This window comes from Scyliorhinus torazame, chromosome 16 (assembly GCF_047496885.1).
Source record: "Scyliorhinus torazame isolate Kashiwa2021f chromosome 16, sScyTor2.1, whole genome shotgun sequence".
NCBI classification, from domain to species: domain Eukaryota; kingdom Metazoa; phylum Chordata; class Chondrichthyes; order Carcharhiniformes; family Scyliorhinidae; genus Scyliorhinus; species Scyliorhinus torazame.
The window spans coordinates 149,562,786-149,582,443 of NC_092722.1; the positions used below are offsets into that span (position 1 = coordinate 149,562,786).

A 19,658-nucleotide genomic window follows, 5' to 3' on the forward strand; every position below is an offset into this window, starting at 1 on the left:
GAGAGGTGTACTGCAGTGTACTGTATTTTAAGCAGTCCGATGCATCTCGATGACAGCCCGAGTGGCCAAATGGATCCCTGCATTAGTCACTGGCCTCCATACTGGTGCCAGGTCCCACACACCCTCTTATCCCCCAAGAACAAATCGGCCATCCTGGAGTGGTCTTCGAAGAAGCTGGGGATCTCCGACTACCCCAGGATGTAGTGGTCATGCACCCTGGGAAGCGTGCACACACGTGCATGATCTTAATGTGGTGGTTGCACACAAGTTGGACGTTCAGGGAGTGGAACCGCTTCCTGTTGATGAAGGGCACCCCCTGACATCCTGGACATGCATGCTATCTATTACCTCCTGGACCTGGGGCATGGTGGAGAACTCTGCTGCCCGGGCATCTTGTTGGGCTTGGGCCAGGTCAAAGTTTATATAGGTAGCTGCCCGGGGAAACAGTGCATCCGTGACATCGCGGACCACTTGTGGGTTGTAGCTTGTGAAATGCCACACAATTTCACCCTCTCAAGCCCTGAATATTCTAATGATGACCAGAAACATTTTTGATTGTCGTAAAAAAACGTGCTTTAGGGAAGGAAATCGTCCATCCTTACCTGGTCCAGCTTACATGTGACTCCAGACCTACAGCAATGTGGTTGATTTTTAAGTGCCCTCGGAAATGGCCCAGCAAGCCACTCAATTGTATTCAACCACTTCAAAAACATGCAAAAGGAATGAAACCGGACGGAATACCTTGCATCGACCCAGGCACCGGACACGACAGCGGCTAACCCAGCCCTGTCGACCCTGCAAAGTCCTCTTTACTAACATCTGAGGCCGTGAGCCAAAGTTGTGAGAGCTGTCTCACAGACTAGTCAAGGAACAGCCAGGCATAGTCATACTCACAGAATCATACCTCACAGACAATGTCCCAGACACAACTATCACCATTCCTGGGTGTGTCTTGTCGCACTGGCAAGACAGACCAGTAGAAATGGTGGTACAGCGGTATACAGACGGGAGGGAGTTGCCCTGGGAGTCCTCAACATCGACTCTGGACCCCATGAAGTCTCATGGCTTCAGTTGAAAAATGGGCAAGAAACCTCCTGCTGATTACAACGTAGCATCCACCATCAGCTGATGAATCAGTACTCCTCCATGTTGAACACCACTTGGAGGAAGCACTGAAGGTGGCAAGGGCTCAAAATATACTCTGGGTGGGGGACTTCAATGCCCATCACCAAGAGTGGCTCAGTAGTACCACCACAGACCAAGCTGGCCGAGTCCTAAAGGACATAGCTGCTAGACTGGGACTGGAGCAGGTGGTGAGGGAACGAACAAGAGGGAAAAACATACTTGCATGACAGTATCGTAGGAGTGACCAATACACAGCCATTGTGCAGACAAAGCCCCGTCTTACCATTGAAGACACCCTCTATTGTGTTGTGTGGCAATACCACCGTGTTAAATGGGATAGACTTCTAACAGATCCAGCAACTCAAGACTGGACCATCCATGAGGTGCTGTGGGCCATCAGCAGCAGCAGATTGTACTCAACCACGATTTACTACCTCATAGCCCAGCATATCCCCAAACTCTACCATTACCACCAAGCAAGGGGGTCAAGCCTGAAAGAGTGCAGGAGAGCAAGGCAGTAGCAACACCAGGCGTACCTAAAAATGAAGTATCAACCTGCTGAAGCTGCAACATGCCAAACAGCATTAGCAGCGAGTAATAGAGAGAGCTAAGTGATTCCACAACGAACACATCAGATCTAAGCTCTCATGTGCAGCCATGAATGTTGATGGACAATTAAACAACTCACTGGAGGAGAAGACTCCACAAATATCCCCATTCTCATTGATGGAGGAGCCCAGCACCTGTGCAAAACACAAGGCTGAAGCATTTGCAACAATCTTCAGCCAGAAGTGCCGAGTGGATGATCCATCTCGGTCTCCTCCTCCCTTTCAGTCTACTCTCCACCATCAGCAAAGTCATCAACAGTGCTATCAAGCGGCACTTACTCAGCATTAACCTCCTCACGGACGCTCAGTTAGCTTTCCGCCAGGATCACTCAGCTCCTGACTACTTTCCACTTGCCTGGATGAGTGCAGCTCCAACAACACTCAAGAAGCTCGACACCATCCAGGACAAAGCAGCCCACTTGATTGTTAACCCTTCCACAAACATTCAATCCCTCCACCACCGAAGAACAGAGGCAGTCATATGTACCATCTACAAGATGCACCGTAGGAACTTGCCAAGGTTCCTTAGGCAGCACCTTCCAAACCAACGACCATTACCATCTAGAAGGACCAAGAGCAGCAGACACCTGGGAACCCCACTACTGGAGGTTCATCACCAAGTTACTTATCACCCCGACTGTCACTGGGTGAAAATCCTGGAACTCCCTCTATAACAGCACTGAGAGTGTACCTACGCCTCAGGGACTTCAGCGGTTCAAGAAGGCAGCTCACCACCACCTTCTGAAGGGCAACTTGGGATAGGCAATAAATGTGGCCTAACATGCGAAGTGCACATTCGTAAATTAATTTTTAAAAAATGTCTCAGACAAGTGTTATTGCCTAGCTTTCCAATCAAACGGAGGTCTGAACACTTTATATGAACCCTGGGGCGTTAGCATCACAGATGCAATAGCCAACAATCAAACAGCCAAGAGCGAACCTTCAGCACTGTGAAATCCTCGCAACCAAAGGGTGAGTGCGTAGTGTCGGGTACCTCAGCACGGTCTTCCGTGTGTGCCTGCCAAAGATCTGGGGGTTCCTGCTCTGGCCGGGGGTGAGTATGCATAGCAGGATGCTGGCTAGGTGGGTGGCACTTGAGAGAAGACAGGACATGCAAGGGTGGGGGGAGGCTCAGGGATATGAGGGTCCCGGGATGGAAGTCCTGATCCCTCCGTCTCCAATTCCATATAGAAACTACAATGGATGGTGTCGTTGGCCCCGTAGCAGTGCTGGTGGCAGCCCAGGCGGACAAATACCGGAGAAGGCAGCAGCAGCGTAGACGGTCTGGAGATTGCAACCTATGTGCAGAGGACTACCGTATATCCTGCAAACCCGGCCGCCCATCAGGCCAGGGAGAGACCTAGAGGGGGGTGCCAGTAACAACCCAAGGTGCACAGTTGTCATTGGTCGTACGAGGAGATGACAAATTGCATGTGCCGCAAGAGGTTCCATTTCAAGAAGGAGATGGTGCGGCACTTGTGTTTGGCTCTCATAGATTTGGCACCCTGCAGAGGAGGAAGATGCCCATTCCCAGTGGCTGTGAAGGTCACCGCAGCCCTGAAATTTTATACAATGTTTTCACGGCAGGGTTCGAGCAGGGTATTGTACAGAATTTCCTCTGTTACAGCCCACAAGTGCATCCATGAGGCCACGGATGCACTGTATGCCCGGGCAGCTGACTATATTAATTTTGAGCAGGACCAAACCCATCAACATGCCCGGGCAGCAGGATTCTCTGCCATTGCCGGGATATACCAGGTCCAGCGGGTAACAGATGGCACGCATGTTGCCTCGCACACACCGGGGGCATCAGGGCATACCCTTCATTAACTGGAAGCGGTTCCACTCCCTGAATGTTCAACTTGTGTGTGACCACCACTGCTGGATTATGCGCGTTTATGCACGCTTCCCAGGGAATGTGCATGACAGCGACATCATGGGACTCTCGGCGATGCCGGCATCTTCGAGGACCACCCCAGAATGATGGGTTGGCTATCTGTGGTAAGGGGTACCCCACTGAGATCCTGGCTGAGACCAGAAGCTGAGGTGGAGACCCGATACAACGAGGTCCTTTTTTGCCACCCATGCTGTCATTGAGCGGTGCATCAGCTGCTGAAAATGCGGTTTCAATGCCTGGACTGCTCTGGTGGTGCACTGCAGTACACCAGAGGGTCTCCTGCTTTGTGGTGGCCTGCTGTGCCCTCCACAACCTGGCACAGCAGCAGGTCAACATGCTGGAGGAGGAGGGACTTGCGGCCGTGTCTGAGGAGGAGCTGGACCAGGAGGGGCTGGAGGACGAGCCCAGGGAGTACCTAAGGGAACAGCCGGAGGATGGAGGACAGGCTGCGGCGAAGGCCCTGCATGCCCGGAGGACCAGAGAGACCCTCAACCTCGCCCGCTTATCATAAGATGAGACTTTGTCCGTCAGCTCACCCCCTCCCCCCCGCCCAAACTACCACCAATTTCCCTCCTCCACCTATTGACCATCCAGCCCCCATCCTGGTCCCTCCCAACCATTTTCCTCTTTCCTCCCCATCTCCCTCATTCCCCAAGCATCCGGCACAAGCTTGATTGGGTGTGCGGAGGGTGCGGGGTGCCAGCTACTGACCTGTTTGGGGAGGGGGGCCGAGGTCAGGGGGGGGATGTAGGTGGAACCGATGCAGGGGGCCGGTGTTAACTTACTCTTGTGGCCCGGTGGAGGTCATTGGTCTTCTTCTGACATTGTATGGTAGTCTTCCTTGTCACGCCGCCTGAACTGACAGCCGCTGTCTCTGCTTCTCAGGCGGCATTGATGGACCTGCTGCTGGTCCTCTGGCTCCCTTGGGGCACAGGGTGTTCTGTCTCACTTACACAGCGCCAAGAAGCCTGACCAGGTCGGCAGCCCTGAAGTGTGGAGCAGGTCTGCTTGGTGCCATGCTTGTGTGCTGACTGGCAGTGAGTTCACAAGCAGAGGATCTAAAAGCAGCTGATGGGACAGCCAGTATAGGTATGAAGCTCGTGGGGGTTGGAACACTTTCAGCACGAAGTGTCGCAGTTTCGCAGGGTCGGCTGTTGGAGAACACCCAGAAATTCGTGCCCGATATGACACTTAGAACTTTTTCCATTAAATCACGCCCCTGATCTCCACTTTCAGCAGATGGTAGGAACCTGTCGGATTTTCCCTTTGTAATCCTAGCGAGCCTCTAGGGTTATGAAATTCAACTTCTGCAATTTGAATTTAGTGTACAAATCACTTCGTTGTTTCGCTAAAACAAGTGAAAAAAACATGAAATTGTGAGAAATAACTTCAGCTCCATTTCACACACGAGGTAGCTGGATTAAAGATGTGCAGTTATCATATTAACTCACACTATATAATATATTTTGGCATTCAACTAACTGGTTCTCTTCTTTAACTTAATAGGAAAATCGGTTTTAAGATGTAATACACTTTAGTCAAAAGACACAAAGTTCATTAGATTTATATAGAAATTGATTTGACTGGACAGGAAACTATGCAAGTTGATTTAATAGATTTCATGTCTGTTGACCTAAATATTTTTGTATATATGTTGACAGCTGTCTTCTTCGGTTATTTTTGTTCTGCGATGAACCATTGTACTCTTCATTCATGCTGGCACACAGATGATGTCTCATTAAGGATGGAAGAATATCTTGTTTTTCTTTTCTGACAACTTCTAATAGATTAAAACTGGATTTTGAAACCCACAGGGTATTAACCCTTTTTAGCTACCATCCTCAAAGTCCATGAAAGTATTGTGCCACCAAGGCTAACTAGATGTAGAACATAGAACATTACAGCGCAGTACAGGCCCTTCGGGCCTCGATGTTGCGCCGACCTGTGAAACCACTCTAAAGCCCATCTACGCTAGTAACTGGACTCCAGTCTGAACATTTACCATCAACCACCACTCTTTGTCTTTTTCCAGCTAGCCAATTTCTGATCCAAACTGCTAAATCACCCTGAATCCCATGCCTCCGTATTTTCTGCAGTAGCCTACCGTGGGGAACCTTATCAAACGCTTTACTGAAATCCATATACACATCAACTCTTTACCCTCATCCACCTGTTTGGTCACCTTCTCAAAGAACTCAATAAGCTTTGTGAGGCACGACCTACCCTTCACAAAACCGTGTTGACTATCTCTAATCAAATTATTCCTTTCCAGATGATTATACATCCTATCTCTTATAAACCTTTCCAAGATTTTGCCCACAACAGAAGTAAGGCTCACTGGTCTATAGTTACCGGGGTTATCTCTACTCCCCTTCTTGAACAAGGGGACAACATTTGCTATCCTCCAGTCTTCTGGCACTATTCCTGTGGAGAAAGAGGAGTTAAAGATCAAAGGCTCAGCAATCTCCTCCCTAGCTTCCCAGAGAATCCTAGGATAAATCCCATCCGGCTCCAGGGGACTTATCTATTTTCACTCTTTCCAGAATTGCTAACACCTCCTCCTTATGAACCTCAAGCCCTTCTAGTCTAGTAGCCTGAATATCAGTATTCTCCTCAACAACACTGTCTTTTTCCTGTGTGAATACTGACAAAAAATATTTATTTAGCACCTCTCCTATCTCCTCGGACTCCAAGCACAACTTCCCACTACTGTCCTTGACTGGCCCTACTCTTACCCTAGTCATTTGTTTCTTCCTGACATATCTATGGAAAGCTTTAGGGTTATCCTTGATCCTACCTGCCAAAGACTTCTCATGTCCCCTCCTGGCTCCTCTTAGCTCTCTCTTTAGGTCCTTCCTAGCTAACTTGTAAATCTCGAGCGCCCTAACTGAACCTTCACGTCTCATCTTTACATAAGCCTCCTTCTTCCTCTTGACAAGTGTTTCAACTGCTTTAGTAAACCACGGTTCCCTCGCTCGACCACTTCCTCCCTGCCTGACAGGTACATACTTATCAAGGACTCGCAGTAGCTGTTCCTTGAACAATCTCCACATTTCCATTGTGCCTATCCCCTGCAGTTTTCCTCTCCATCCGATGCATCATTAATCTTGCCTCATCGCATCATAATTGCCTTTCCCCCAGATATAACTCTTGCCCTGCGGTATATACCTATCCCTTTCCATCACTAAAGTAAACTCAATCGAATTGTGGTCACTATCACCAAAGTGCTCACCTACTTCCAAATCTAACACCTGTCCTGGTTCATTACCCAGTACCAAATCCAATATGGCCTCGCCTCCTGCATACATTGGACAAAAACAGACCCATCTAAAGTACTCGAACTATAGAGTTTCCAGTCAATATTTGGAAAGTTAAAGTCCCCCATAACTGTTGCTTTCGCTCCTGTCCAGAATCACCTTTGCAATCCTTTCCTCTACATCTCTGGAACTTTTCGGAGGCCTATAGAAAACCCCTAACAGGGTGACCTCTCCTTTCCTGTTTCTAACCTCAGCCCATATTACCTCAGTAGACGAGTCCTCATCAAACGTCCTTTCTGCCACCGTAATACTGTCCTTGACTAACAATGCCACCCCTCCCCCTCTTTTACCACCTTCCTTGAGCTTACTGAAATATCTAAACCCCGGCACCTGCAACAACCATTCCTGTCCCTGCTCTATCCATGTCTCCGAAATGGCCACAACATCGAAGTCCCAGGTACCAACCCATGCCGCAAGTTCACCCACCTTATTCCGGATGCTCCTGGCATTGAAGAAGACACACTTTAAACCACCTTCCTGCCTGCCGGTACACTCCTGCAACTTTGAAACCTTACTCATGACCTCACTACTCTCAACCTCCTGTATACTGGAGCTACAATTCAGGTTCCCAAGCCCCTGCTGAACTAGTTTAAACCCTCCTATCTGGTAACTATCTGATACCTCATTACAAAAAACAATAACTTTATCCCTCAAATGACCATAATTTGATCCTCAAAATCTGTCTTCCAGACCTGTTGGCAACACGTGATGTAGAAGTTGAAATGCTCAGTTTTCTGCTGCTTTTATTTGGAAATAAAGTCCATGTAAGAAAGTTGTTTTCAATAAGAGCTAATCCTTTTCCAGAAGTTCTAATATAGTGACATTCATGTGCAGTTTCAACCTTGCTGATTTGTCAGTGTGTTAATAATGACTTGGGTACTAGATTGTCCTTTCTGGTAAGTGAAGTAGATAAAAATGAGAAGTATTTGTTGCTATTTTGCAAAATTACTAAACTAATTTTAAAATAATTTTGCAGTGATGAATATACAAGGGTTTAAAACATCTGACACAAAGCACATACTTGAGCTTCCCTGTGCCCTAGTAGTTAAAGGCACAACAGGCGCTATTGTAGTATAAAGACCTATGCATCAGAAGGTCCTGGATTTGGTTTCTGGTTCATTCAATGCTGTCTGGAACAATGACGTGAATTTGAGAAAGAAAAAAGTGAATTACATTGAAAAGTGTGTGGAGGAAAGAATTTTGAGCGTAAAACTGAATTAAGTAAAATTGCAGCAAGAGGCACAATGTGTGGGCCGGAGAGGGGGAGATGGTTGGGGCTTCAGTGGAAAGTTATTTGGAGACAGCTGCTGCTGTACTGACACAAGCATATGGTATTCTATTATTCTGTCAATATTATATCAGTTTTATAATTCAGGTTGTTGTATTTGCAAATTTTGATCCAATTATTGCAATTATGGGACATTGTCGTGTGAGCGAATGTGTTTATTACTTCTTCATTCGCAGGATGTGGGTATTGGCAAGGCCATTATTTATTACCCATTCTCAATTTAAGATGGTGGTGCTGAGCGAGCATCTTCCTGAACTGTTGGAGTACCTGTGGTGTAGGTACACACTTAGTAAGTACTGTTTGGTAAGGAATTCTAAAATTTTGATCCAGCAACGAACAGCAACATAACTCCAAGTGTGACTTGGAGGAGAACTTTCAGGTGGTGGTGTTCCCCTACACTTGCTGCCCTTGGTTATTCATTTTAAGACGTTGTTAAATTTAGCAGATGACTCATCTGTGGCTTGCCTTGCAAAGATGTTGTCTACAATTGGCCAAATGGAATAGTGTTAATTTTTTTCTGCCTCTGATTGCCTATTGAATCCTGCAATAGTGACATACCTCAAAAGTCTTTTTCTGCAATAGCTCCAATTCTGGGACTGATTAGGTACATGGGTGAAGTTCAGTGGAGGTGGATGTGGTAAATTGTGATCCATCTTTAAGGTTCTTAAAGTGTTATTCATGAAGGCTATTCATGAAGGCCCGCCTTCTCAACCTTGACCCTCACCTGAGATGTGGTGGTCTTGAATGTCAAACTTTTGTCTACTTTAAACAAAACTTTATTAGTCCCTAACCGGATATTACCAATATTACATCAATCGTGCTCAAGAGTAATCTGGTTTTTTTCGTAACCTGTAACTAGTGCAGCGCAACTCTGATCCCCAGGTGAAATGTATTGAGACTGCTGGGAAGTGCTGGGGGCCATATCGGCAGCTCAATGCCGGCTCCCTGCTAGCCCTCAGCAAAACGGGGAATCGGTGGCCTTTTCACGTCAGGTGCTCTACGCTGCCGCCTTGCTAGCCCCCAGCAAAATGGGGAATCGGTGGCCGTTTTGCGCCAGTTTTCTTGCCGTAAAAGACCACCGTTTTCATGCTGGCGTGGGGACTTAAGTCTGCAAAATGGAGAATCCAGCCCAGGGACTCTGAGATGGAGGAGGGGTTGGGGGGGAGGGGCGGGGGGAGGGGGGCACAGAGGGAGTTTAGACTCAGAGACGGGAGGGGGAAGAGATAAGATCCAAGGAGATGTCATGAGGCCGTTGATACGTGGCGCTGGCGTACTCCTAGAGTACGTGGCTTTGGAGGGGGCGGAGCATCACATAAGCAGAGGCGCCCCCATTTTGGTTGTGAACTTGATTCTACGGCCATTCGCCGAACGCGATTTCGCCATCGGCAACCGGAGAATCCAGGCCCATATTTTGGATTTCTCGGGGAAAGACAGCTTCCTACTATTGTTAATAGATGCCATGGGGTGCAGTAGTGGGTGCAGCTGCTTGTCCCTTTAAGAAAAAACTTTTATTCAAGTTTTCCAGTTTATATAATACAAAAACAGGAAAGAATAACACACAAAACCCCCAAAACATAAACTAACCCCTCACACAGCCTAATACCCTCCTTTCCTTCTACCCCCCCATAGCACTAATGGTGATCAATTCCTTGAAGGGGACAATATACTACTGTCATCGTCTGTAAAAATCCTCAATTGCTCCACTCATAGTATACTTGCTTCCTCGAGGTATAGGAACTCCATCAGATCTCGCAGACACACGGGGGCACTTGGTGGAGACGCTGACCTCAAACCAGCAGTATTTGCCTCTGGGCAATCACAGAGGGGAAGGCCAGGACATACTGCTGCCCCCTGTACCCATCTGCAGCTCCGGCGAGTCTGACGTCCAAATATAGCCTCTAAGGGACAGGGCTCCAGCTCAATTTTCAGAATTGCTGACATAGGAGACCCAGAAACCCACAAGCTTCGGATAAGACCAAAACGTGTGTACGTGGTTAGCAGGACTTTTAGAGGAGCGCTCGCACTTATCTTTTACTCCTGCAAAGAATCGGCAAATTCTAGACTTACGCAGAACCTCACTCCACACTTTATCATATAATATGGGCCCTAACTCGTCCCACCTAACCAAAACCCCCTCCACCGACGCCGAATCCTTCAACATAATCCTTCCATAAATACCGGAAGTGTTCCTTTCCTCTGACCCTGCAAGCAAAAGAACACTCTCCACTAGAGAGGTTGGCGGCACCACGGGGAATGTCGGGAAAATCCACTTCGCAAAGTTGCGAACTTGTAATCATCTGAATAAGTCTGAACGCGAGAGCCCAAACATTTATATAAATTCCTCTAGACTGCACATTCTCCTGTTTGCATGGATTTCACCCCAGCAACCTAAAGATGCGCAGGATAGGTGGATAGGCCACGCTAAATTGCCCCTTAATTGGAAAAAATGAATTGGGTACTCTAAATAAATAAAAAATTCTCTAGACTGGCAAACCGCCCCTACAGAAACAGATCACCCACTCTCTCCAGGCCCTTCCCCTCCCACCCCCGAAAGTAGGATCCAATCTCGCAGGCTCAGACTGATGATTAATGCAGATGGAAGCCAATTTCAATACTGATCCCAATTTAAAATGCTGTCAAAATTGTCTCCATATGTTCAAAGTGAAAACAATCACTGGATTTGCCAAATATTTTGTCGGCGAGAACGGGTGCGAGGCTAACGTTAATGCCTTCAGACTAGACCCTCCACACAACTGATTTGCTTGTCCGTTTTGACTGCTGTCCCTCAACAGCACTGATAATAAAATTAATAATCTTTTATTGTCATAAGTAGGCTTTGTCACAATATACACCAGTATATCATGGTGCAGACACACACACTGATGGACACACAGTGGGACCAATCAACACACACAACACCGCAGCCAATCATCAGTTAGAGCACACGCACTATAAAGACAGGGGGCATCAGAGTTCCCGCTCATTCGAGCTGCAGCTTCCTAGTAGGACAGAGCTCACAGCCTGCAGCACTGACATTCACCATGTGCTGAGTGCATCGACTGGTTAGGACAAGGCAAAGGTCGTTAGTTAAAGCTAGTATTGTGTTAACCCAGTGAGAGTATGTTAAACTGTTAATGACTCAATAAAATAGTGTTGCACGATTTCAAGTGTTGGTGACCTGTATGTGTTCCACGGATCCAGAGTGCCCAACACAACATGATACCAGGAGTTGAGGGATATCAGCACTTCTTAGACCTACCTGCAAGTGATCTGCCTTCCGCCAGCATTCCGTCATCCTGCAACATGGACAACATCTGCCCGCCGCCGCCGCTCCGCATCGCCGGCAACCTAGGGACCAACTGGAAGATATTCAAACAGCGCTTCCAGCTCTTCCTTGAGGCCACAGACAGGGAGGATGCCTCGGATACCAGGAAGATTGCTCTCCTCCTATCCACGGCCGGGGACCATGCCATCCACATTTTCAATTCTCTCACCTTTGCGGATGATGAAGATAAAACAAAGTTCAAGACTGTCCTCCTCAAGTTTGACACTCACTGGCACGCAGCACGAACCTGCGTGGTGGCGCAGCGAACGTGGTGGCGCAGCGAACGTGCTGACGCTACGACGTGCGGCAACTGTGGCTCCGCCCATTTAAAACGGTAACGCCCTGCCAAATCTCGACAATGCCTAAGATGTGGCAGACTTGGCCACAATGCTGCCTGATGCCGAGCAGCTCAGCCTGCCAATTCATATCTCTTCAGCCAGCCTCGCAGGAATGTCCGGGCAATTTAACCCACGGTCACCAAGTCCAATGCGGACCTCCCACACAGCAGTGACACCGAGGACCCAAAGGCGCCTTTTCGAGTCAGTATCGTGACAAAAAACAGGGTGTTTCCGAAGCAAAGACACCAGCTGCTGTCGGTATACAGCATCGATCCAGACGATGAGTGGTGTGCCACATGACGGTCAACCGGTCCCAAATACGATTCCGCCTGGACACTAGTGCCTCCGCCAATCTCATTGCGCGGTCTGACTTCCAAAGCCTTCGTGTCAAACCAGCCATCCTTCCATCAGCCTGCCAGCTGTTGGATTACAATGGCAATGCCATTGATACCAGCGGCTCGTGCCAACTTGAAGTGGCGCACAGGTCACGCAAAGCCATCCTTCCTTTTGAAATCGTGGGCTCCTCGAAAGCCTCCCTGCTTGGCGCGCAGGCAATTGAACCTAGTTCAGAGAGTTCACTCTCTCTCTCCTGATGACACGTCTGCCTTTCACGACACCGACTTCAGGGCGCAACTCGACGCCATCATCAACCAGCAACTCGACATCTTCGAAGGAATGGGCACGCTCCCATACACCTACAAGTTCTTATTGAAACAGAATGCCACGCCTGTGGTGCACGCACCTCGCAGGCTTCCAGTACCCCTCAAGGACTGCCTCAAGCAGCAGCTGCAGGACCTCCAGGACCAAGGAGTGATTTCCAGAGTCACGGAACCAAACGAATGGGTCAGTTCCATGGTATGTGTAAAAAAGTCTTCTGGCAAATTGAGAATTTGCATTGATCCCAAGGATCTAAATCGCAATATCATGAGGGAGCATTATCCAATGCCCAAGAGCGAAGAGATCACATGTGAGATGGCTCGCGCCAAGCTCGTCACCAAACTCGACACCTCAAAAGGATTCTGGCAAATTCAGCTTGTCAAATCCAGCAGGAAACTGTGTACATTTAATACTCCCTTTGGCAGATATTGTTACAACAGGATGCCGTTTGGGATTATATCTGCTTCAGAAGTGTTTATGGAACAAATGATAGAAGGTATTGAAGGTATTTGCGTCTATGTCGACGACATAATCATTTGGTCCACCACCCCGCATGAGCATGTCAGTCGCCTTCAGCGTGTATTCAAACGTAGACGTGAGCAGGGCCTCCGCCTCAACAGGGCCAAATGCTCTTTTGGTCAGACGGAACTCAAGTTCCTCGGGGACCACATCTCCCAGTTGGGTGCGTGGCCGGATGCGGACAAGGTGGCTGCTATCACAGCCATGAAAACGCCAGAGGACAAGAAGGCGGTCCTCTGATTTCTGGGCATGGTCAACTTTTTAGGGAAGTTCATCCCTAACCTCACCTCTCATACCACGGCTCTCAGGAACCTGGTCAGGAAGACAACAGACTTCCAATGGCTCCCTGCCCACGAGCGCGAATGGAGAGAACTCAAAATCAAACTCACCACGGCCCCAGTCTTAGCCTTCTTTGATCGAGCAAAAGAGACCAAACTTTCGACCGATGCCAGCCAATCCGGCATTGGGGCAGTGCTCCTGCAACCGATGAGGCCTCATCATGGGCCCCCGTTGCATATGCGTCACGCGCCATGACCCCCACAGAGCAGTGCTACGCGCAGATAGAAAAGGAGTGCCTGGGCCTTCTGACCGGTGTGGTTAAGTTTCACGATTGTGTGTACGGACTTCCTCAATTCACTGTCGAGACTGACCATTGCCCGCTGATCAATATAATACAGAAAGGCTTGAACGACATGACGCCTTGCCTCCAGCGTATTCTTCTCAAGCTCCAGCGATATGACTTCCAGTTGGTTTTCACCCCAGGCAAAGACCTCATCATTGCTGACACTCTCTCCAGGGTAGTCAACACTCATGTGATCCAGCGGGATTCATCTGCCAGGTTGACGCCCAAGTGGCCTTCATGGCCTCCAATCTACCTGCCACGGATGAATGCCTCGTCCAAATTTGCCGCAAGACAGCGGCTGACCCTTTGCTACAACGTGTCATGGGGCCACATAACAGATGGGAGGCTCAAGGGCCAATGCCGTCAGTTCTATAATGTCAGAGATGATCTGGTGGTAGTAGACGGGGTTCTTCTGAAACTGGACAACATTGTCATCCCGCTTAGAATGCGCCAGCTCGTCCTGGAACAGCTACACGAGGGCCATCTCGGCGTGGAAAAGTGCCGCCGACGGGCCCGAGAGGCAGTGTACTGGCCCGGCATTAATGAAGACATAGCCAACACATTGCTCAACTGCCCCACTTGTCAGCGCTTCCAGCCGGCCCAACCACGTGAGACCCTGCAGCCCCATGAGTTGGTCACATCACCTTGGACCAAGGTGGGTATCGGCCTGTTCCACGCGCTGGGTAGAGACTATGTCCTGATCGTGGACTACTTTTCAAATTACCTGGAGGTGATATGGCTGCACGATATCACATCGTCTGCATTCATCCGTGCCTGTAAGGACACCTTTGCTCGACACGGCATCCCACTCACGGTTATGTCGGACAATGGCCCCTGCTTCGCAAGCCAGGAATGGTCCAACTTTGCCAGGCGGTACAATTTTGCCATGTGACATCCAGTCCCCTGTACCCCCAATCCAACAGCAAAGCGGAGAAGGGAGTCCATACAGTCAAACGGCTCCTCTGCAAGGCTGCCGATGCTGGGTCCGATTTCTACCTCGCCTTGCTGGCCTATCGCTCTGCCCCACTGTCCACTGGCCTGTCGCCAGCCCAATTGGTCATGGGTTGTACCCTGAGGACGACGGTGCCGTCCATTCATGTCCCAGACCTCGACCATGTTCCGGTCCTTCGACGGATGCAGCTATCTCATGCACAGCACAAGGCGGCTCATGACTCCCGTGCAGCTGATCGCCCTGCTCTGGCTCCAGGTGACAACGTCCGCATCCATCTTCCGGATGGTGGCTGGTCTGCAACCGCTGTTGTCCTTCGGCAGTTGGCCACCCGCTCGTTCCTGGTTCGTCTACCGGATGGCTCCATTCTGCACCGCAATCGACGCGCCCTTCGTCTCGTTCCACGCTCGCTACGTGATCCTCCACTGTCGCCTCGCCCTCCTGCTGACCCTGCCATGGACTATGCAGAGAACCCTGTCACTCTGCATCCTCCTCACTCTGACGCAGTCCAGCCCGCTCCTCAGCCGGCGGCTCCCGACCCATCCTTGAGGCGGTCAACTAGAATTCGTCGCCCACCTCAGAGACTTAATTTGTGAACTTTGTGGACTTGTAGACTTTCTGAATTGTTCTGTTCTTCCGTTTGATCGTTTACATGGTTTGTATATAGTGTTCATCTCGTTATTCTTGTTGCACACTGTTTTTTCTGTACCAGGCACCTTCCCATGTAAATAGCTTAGTTCTCATGTACAGAGTCCTGTAAATATGTCTTTCACACACACGTAGTTAGGGACATTCTCACCATACACTATTTATTGCCAGACATGTACATTCTTTTCTAAAAGGGGGGATGTCATAATATACACCAGTATATCATGGTGCAGGCACACACACTGATGGACACACAGTGAGACCAATCAACACACACAAGACCGCAGCCAATCACCAGTTAGAGCACCCGCACTATAAAGACAGGGGGCATCAGAGTTCCCGCTCATTCGAGCTGCAGCTTCCTAATAGGACAGAGCTCACAGCCTGCAGCACAGACATTCACCATGTGCTGAGTGCATCGACTGGTTAGGACAAAGCAAAGGTCTTTAGTTAAAGCTAGTATCGTGTTAACCCACAGTGAGAGTATGTTAAACTGTTAATGACTCAATAAAATAGTGTTGCACTATTTCAAGTGTTGGTGACCTGTATGTGTCACGGATCCAGAGCACCCAACACAACAGGCTTCAATTAAGTTACTGTGAAAAGCCACCAGTCGCCACATTCCGGCACCTGTTCAAGTACACAGAGGAAGAATTTAGAATTCTCAGCTGGTACGGGAATTGAACCCGCAGTGCTAGCCTTGTTCTGCATTACAAGTCAGCTGTCTAGCTCACTGAGCTTTAGAATGCCTCTGGATCTGAAGATGTGTGGAGAGGCTCCAAATGCTTACATGAAGTTATTTTCCCTATTCCCAACCAACTGAGTCTGCAAGTTATAGAGCTTACTTTGCAGATCTTTTTGCTTACTGGCACCTTCAGACCGTAGGACTGGAATAATTGCAGGTTAAGGCTGAATACCAGCTTCCTTGTATTCCTTTCTGAGGCAAAACTGTAATAACAGGTGTGACAATTTCATAATAATCTTCCTATTGTTTGTTGATAGAAGTTTACAATTTCAAGATTTATTAAATGCAAAATTTAATGAACCCTCACAGAAAAAAATATACGTACAGATAGTGGTACCAATTCAAATTGGAGAAGCGGTTAACGTTTTCTTTAAAAGTAGAAGACTGGACAAGGTTCTAAGGAATCTGCTTATCATGAGATTGGAATCGTTCACTTACTTGCTGATTATTTTGGCGCGTTTTGCACTGGAGAAGTTCTCCAACTGAAGTGATTCTTGAGTGAGAAAAGCAACAGCGAGGTGAAAGTAGTTGTTCCATAACTGTAAGTTAGACATCAACAGGAAGTAAGTTAGAAATATAAAGCCATCAATCAAACCAGGTGTAGACATGACAAATACTAATTTAATTTTTGTTCATTACTATTTGTGGCATCACATTTATATTGGCCCCGATTCTGTGGTAGAATTACCAGCAAAACTATCAATGTTCTTTATTATTAAAGAGTAAATAGGAGAGTAAACTGACATTTGCACATGCGTAGTCAAACATGGACTCAGGAAGTTGCTGTCCAAGTTGCCCTGCTCCTCTTCGCTATACTGGTACCTGACTGAGAAACTCGCTATTGCAATGCATAGAATACTCACCCACTATAGACACCCACTAAAATCGCCAGAACAAGTTAAGGCTTGTCCAGTCTAGTGTAAATAGTCTTTTAATGGAACGGTATGTCTTGACTATTGCCAAACAACAACTTTGGTACTGAAAATTAACTTTTGCAAGCATGGGGTTTCATTCCTTCAGATTTGAATTATTGTTGAAGATTGAAAATAAACTAGTTAAATGATTTTTAAAACTTCTTTCTTTTGTATCTTTCAAACACATCTTTCTTTTGTATTTTGTATCCTATTTGCATTAAATAGTGTAACTTACACGTCTTGATTGAAGCAGGCTCTCCATGCCTCAGTAAAGATTCTTTAATCTGATTGCCTGCCTGATCATACATGACTCAACTTTGCTGTACAGGGTGCCACACTAAAATAGATTTCTAATTGTCACAAGCTCCAGTGCAAGAAGCCCAATCAAAACCTGTGGGCAGGAACAATGAAGGCTTCATCACTGACTGCAAAATTTCGACCAATATTTTAGCATCTTATAACATAAGAACATATAAATATAAGACATAGAAGCAACAGTAGGCCGATGATCATGGCTGATCTTCTGCAAAAAGTCACTTACTTGCCCTATCCTTTGAATTCCCTAGATGTTAAAAATCTACCAATCTCAGTCCTGAATATACTCAATGACTGAAAATTCACAGCCCTATGGTTGTACAATTCCAAAGATTCAGATCCTTCTCCAGTGATAAAATTGCTCATATTCCGGCAATCTAAGGAACCCCCTCCAGACCTTTCGCGCAAAGTCCCTAAACTGAACTCGCTCCCCCATGGCAGCTCTACACACTCCCTTAGCTCCTCCAGATGGTGAACCCTTCCTCCAAATACAGATCCCTCATCTTGACTAGCCCCACTTCCCTCCACCTCCTGTATACACGATCCACTCCCCCCCCCCCCCCCCGACTCAAACCCATGATTCGCTCACAGCGGCGTTAGCACCGACATCCCTTCCTCCATAAAATGCCTCCTCAACTGATTCCATATCTTCACCACCGGGCTCCCTGAATACCTACTCGGAGCCATTGGCAACGCTGCCGTCACCATAGCCCTCAAACTAGATCCCTTACAAGATTCCTCCACCATCCTAACCCACTCTACCCCTTTCTCCTTCCCACCACATTCACCGCCCAATAATAATGAAGCAAGTTCGGCAATACCATTCCCCCCCCTACTTTCTCTGCCTCTGTAGTAGGGTCTTCCCCACCCTTGGCAACTTCCCCGCCCATTCAAAGTCAGAAATGATCATGTCCACTTTCTGAAAAAAGGCCTTTGGTATAAAGATCGGGAGAGCTTGAAAGATAAACAAGAACCTCAACAGAATATTCATTTTCATCACGCATCCTCCCCGCCAACGTTAAGTGCAGTGTATCCCACCTCTTAAGATCCTCCCTGGCTTCCTCCTCCAGCTTCGTTAAGTTCTACTTATGGAGCCCGAACATTCCCTCGCTACCTGAATCCCCAAATACCTAAACCTATCCCTTGCTGCCGTAAATGGCGTCCCCCCTAAATTAGCCCGCTGTGCCAGCTCATTCTCCGGGAAAACCTCGCTTTTCCCTACATTCAGTTTGTAACCCGAGAACCCACCAAACCTCCCCAGCAGGCCCATAATCCTCCCCATACTTTCCAACGGATCCGAAACATACAGCAAGAGGGCATCGGCATAGAGTGACACCCGATGCTCCCTCTGTCCCCTCATAATCACCCACCACTCTGCAGACCCCGAGAGCCATCGCCAATGGCTCTATGGCCAGCGCAAACAGCAGCGACGACAGCGGGCACCCTTGCCTTGTATCCCTGTGTAAGTCAAAGCTTTGTGAGCTCATATCATTCGTCCTCACTCTCGCCCCTGGTGCCACATACAGCATCGCACCCATGCCACAAATCTCGGCACAAACCCAAACCTTCCCAAAACCTCGAACAAGTACCGCCACTCCACCCGATCAAATGCCTTCTTCGCTTCTGTGGACACCACCACCTCCGGTACCAGAGACCCTGACGGATTCATCACCACATTCAACAGCCGTCTTATATTACTCGCGAGCTGAATGCCCTTCACGAAGCCTGTTTGATCTTCTGCAACCACTCCCAGGATACATTCCTCCATCCTCCCCGCCAACAACTTAGCCAATATTTTCACATCCGTGTTCAATAGAGATATGGGCCCATACGACCCACATTCCACCGGGTCCTTCCCCTTTTTCGAGATTAGTGTGATTACTGCCTGCGTCGTCACCAGCAACTCCCCCTTCTCCAGTGCTTCATTAAACGCCCCCAACAGATGTGGTGCCAGGTCCGTCGCAAATTCCTTCTAAAATTCCGCCGGGTACCCATCCGACCCAGGGGCCTTCCCTGACTTCATACCCCTGATACTATTCAGCACCTCGCTCAGCCCCAGGGGCCCCTCTAATGCCTGCCCCTTTGCTTCCTGCAGCTGGGAAAATTCCGGCTCATCCAGAAAATGCCCCAGGTCTCCCTCCTCTCCTTCCTGGTCTGCCTCATAAAGTCCCTGGTAGTATCCCTAAATGCCTCATTGATCTTCTCTGGCTCTGACACCACATCCCCAGCCACAGTCCGCATCTTCAATAGTTCCCTGGACGCAGCCTGCTTCCGCAGCTGGTGCGCCAGCATGCGGCTCGCCTTCACCCATACTCACATTGCACCCCCCCTTGCCCTACGCAGTTGCCCTGCCGCCCTCCCCGTTGTCAGCCTGTCAAACTGCCCCTGCAA

The 19,658-nt window shown here is 48.4% G+C and overlaps 1 protein-coding gene across 1 annotated transcript in view; it reads right to left on the reverse strand.

The window, feature by feature from the left end:
- Window positions 1-19,658, reverse strand: part of dock1 (dedicator of cytokinesis 1) — an 850,868-nt gene that overhangs the window by 267,862 nt on the left and 563,348 nt on the right. The window contains exon 28 of the mRNA XM_072479204.1: window positions 16,477-16,577. Within this exon, the coding sequence (XP_072335305.1) occupies window positions 16,477-16,577 (101 nt within the window). The remainder of the gene's footprint in view (window positions 1-16,476; window positions 16,578-19,658) is intronic.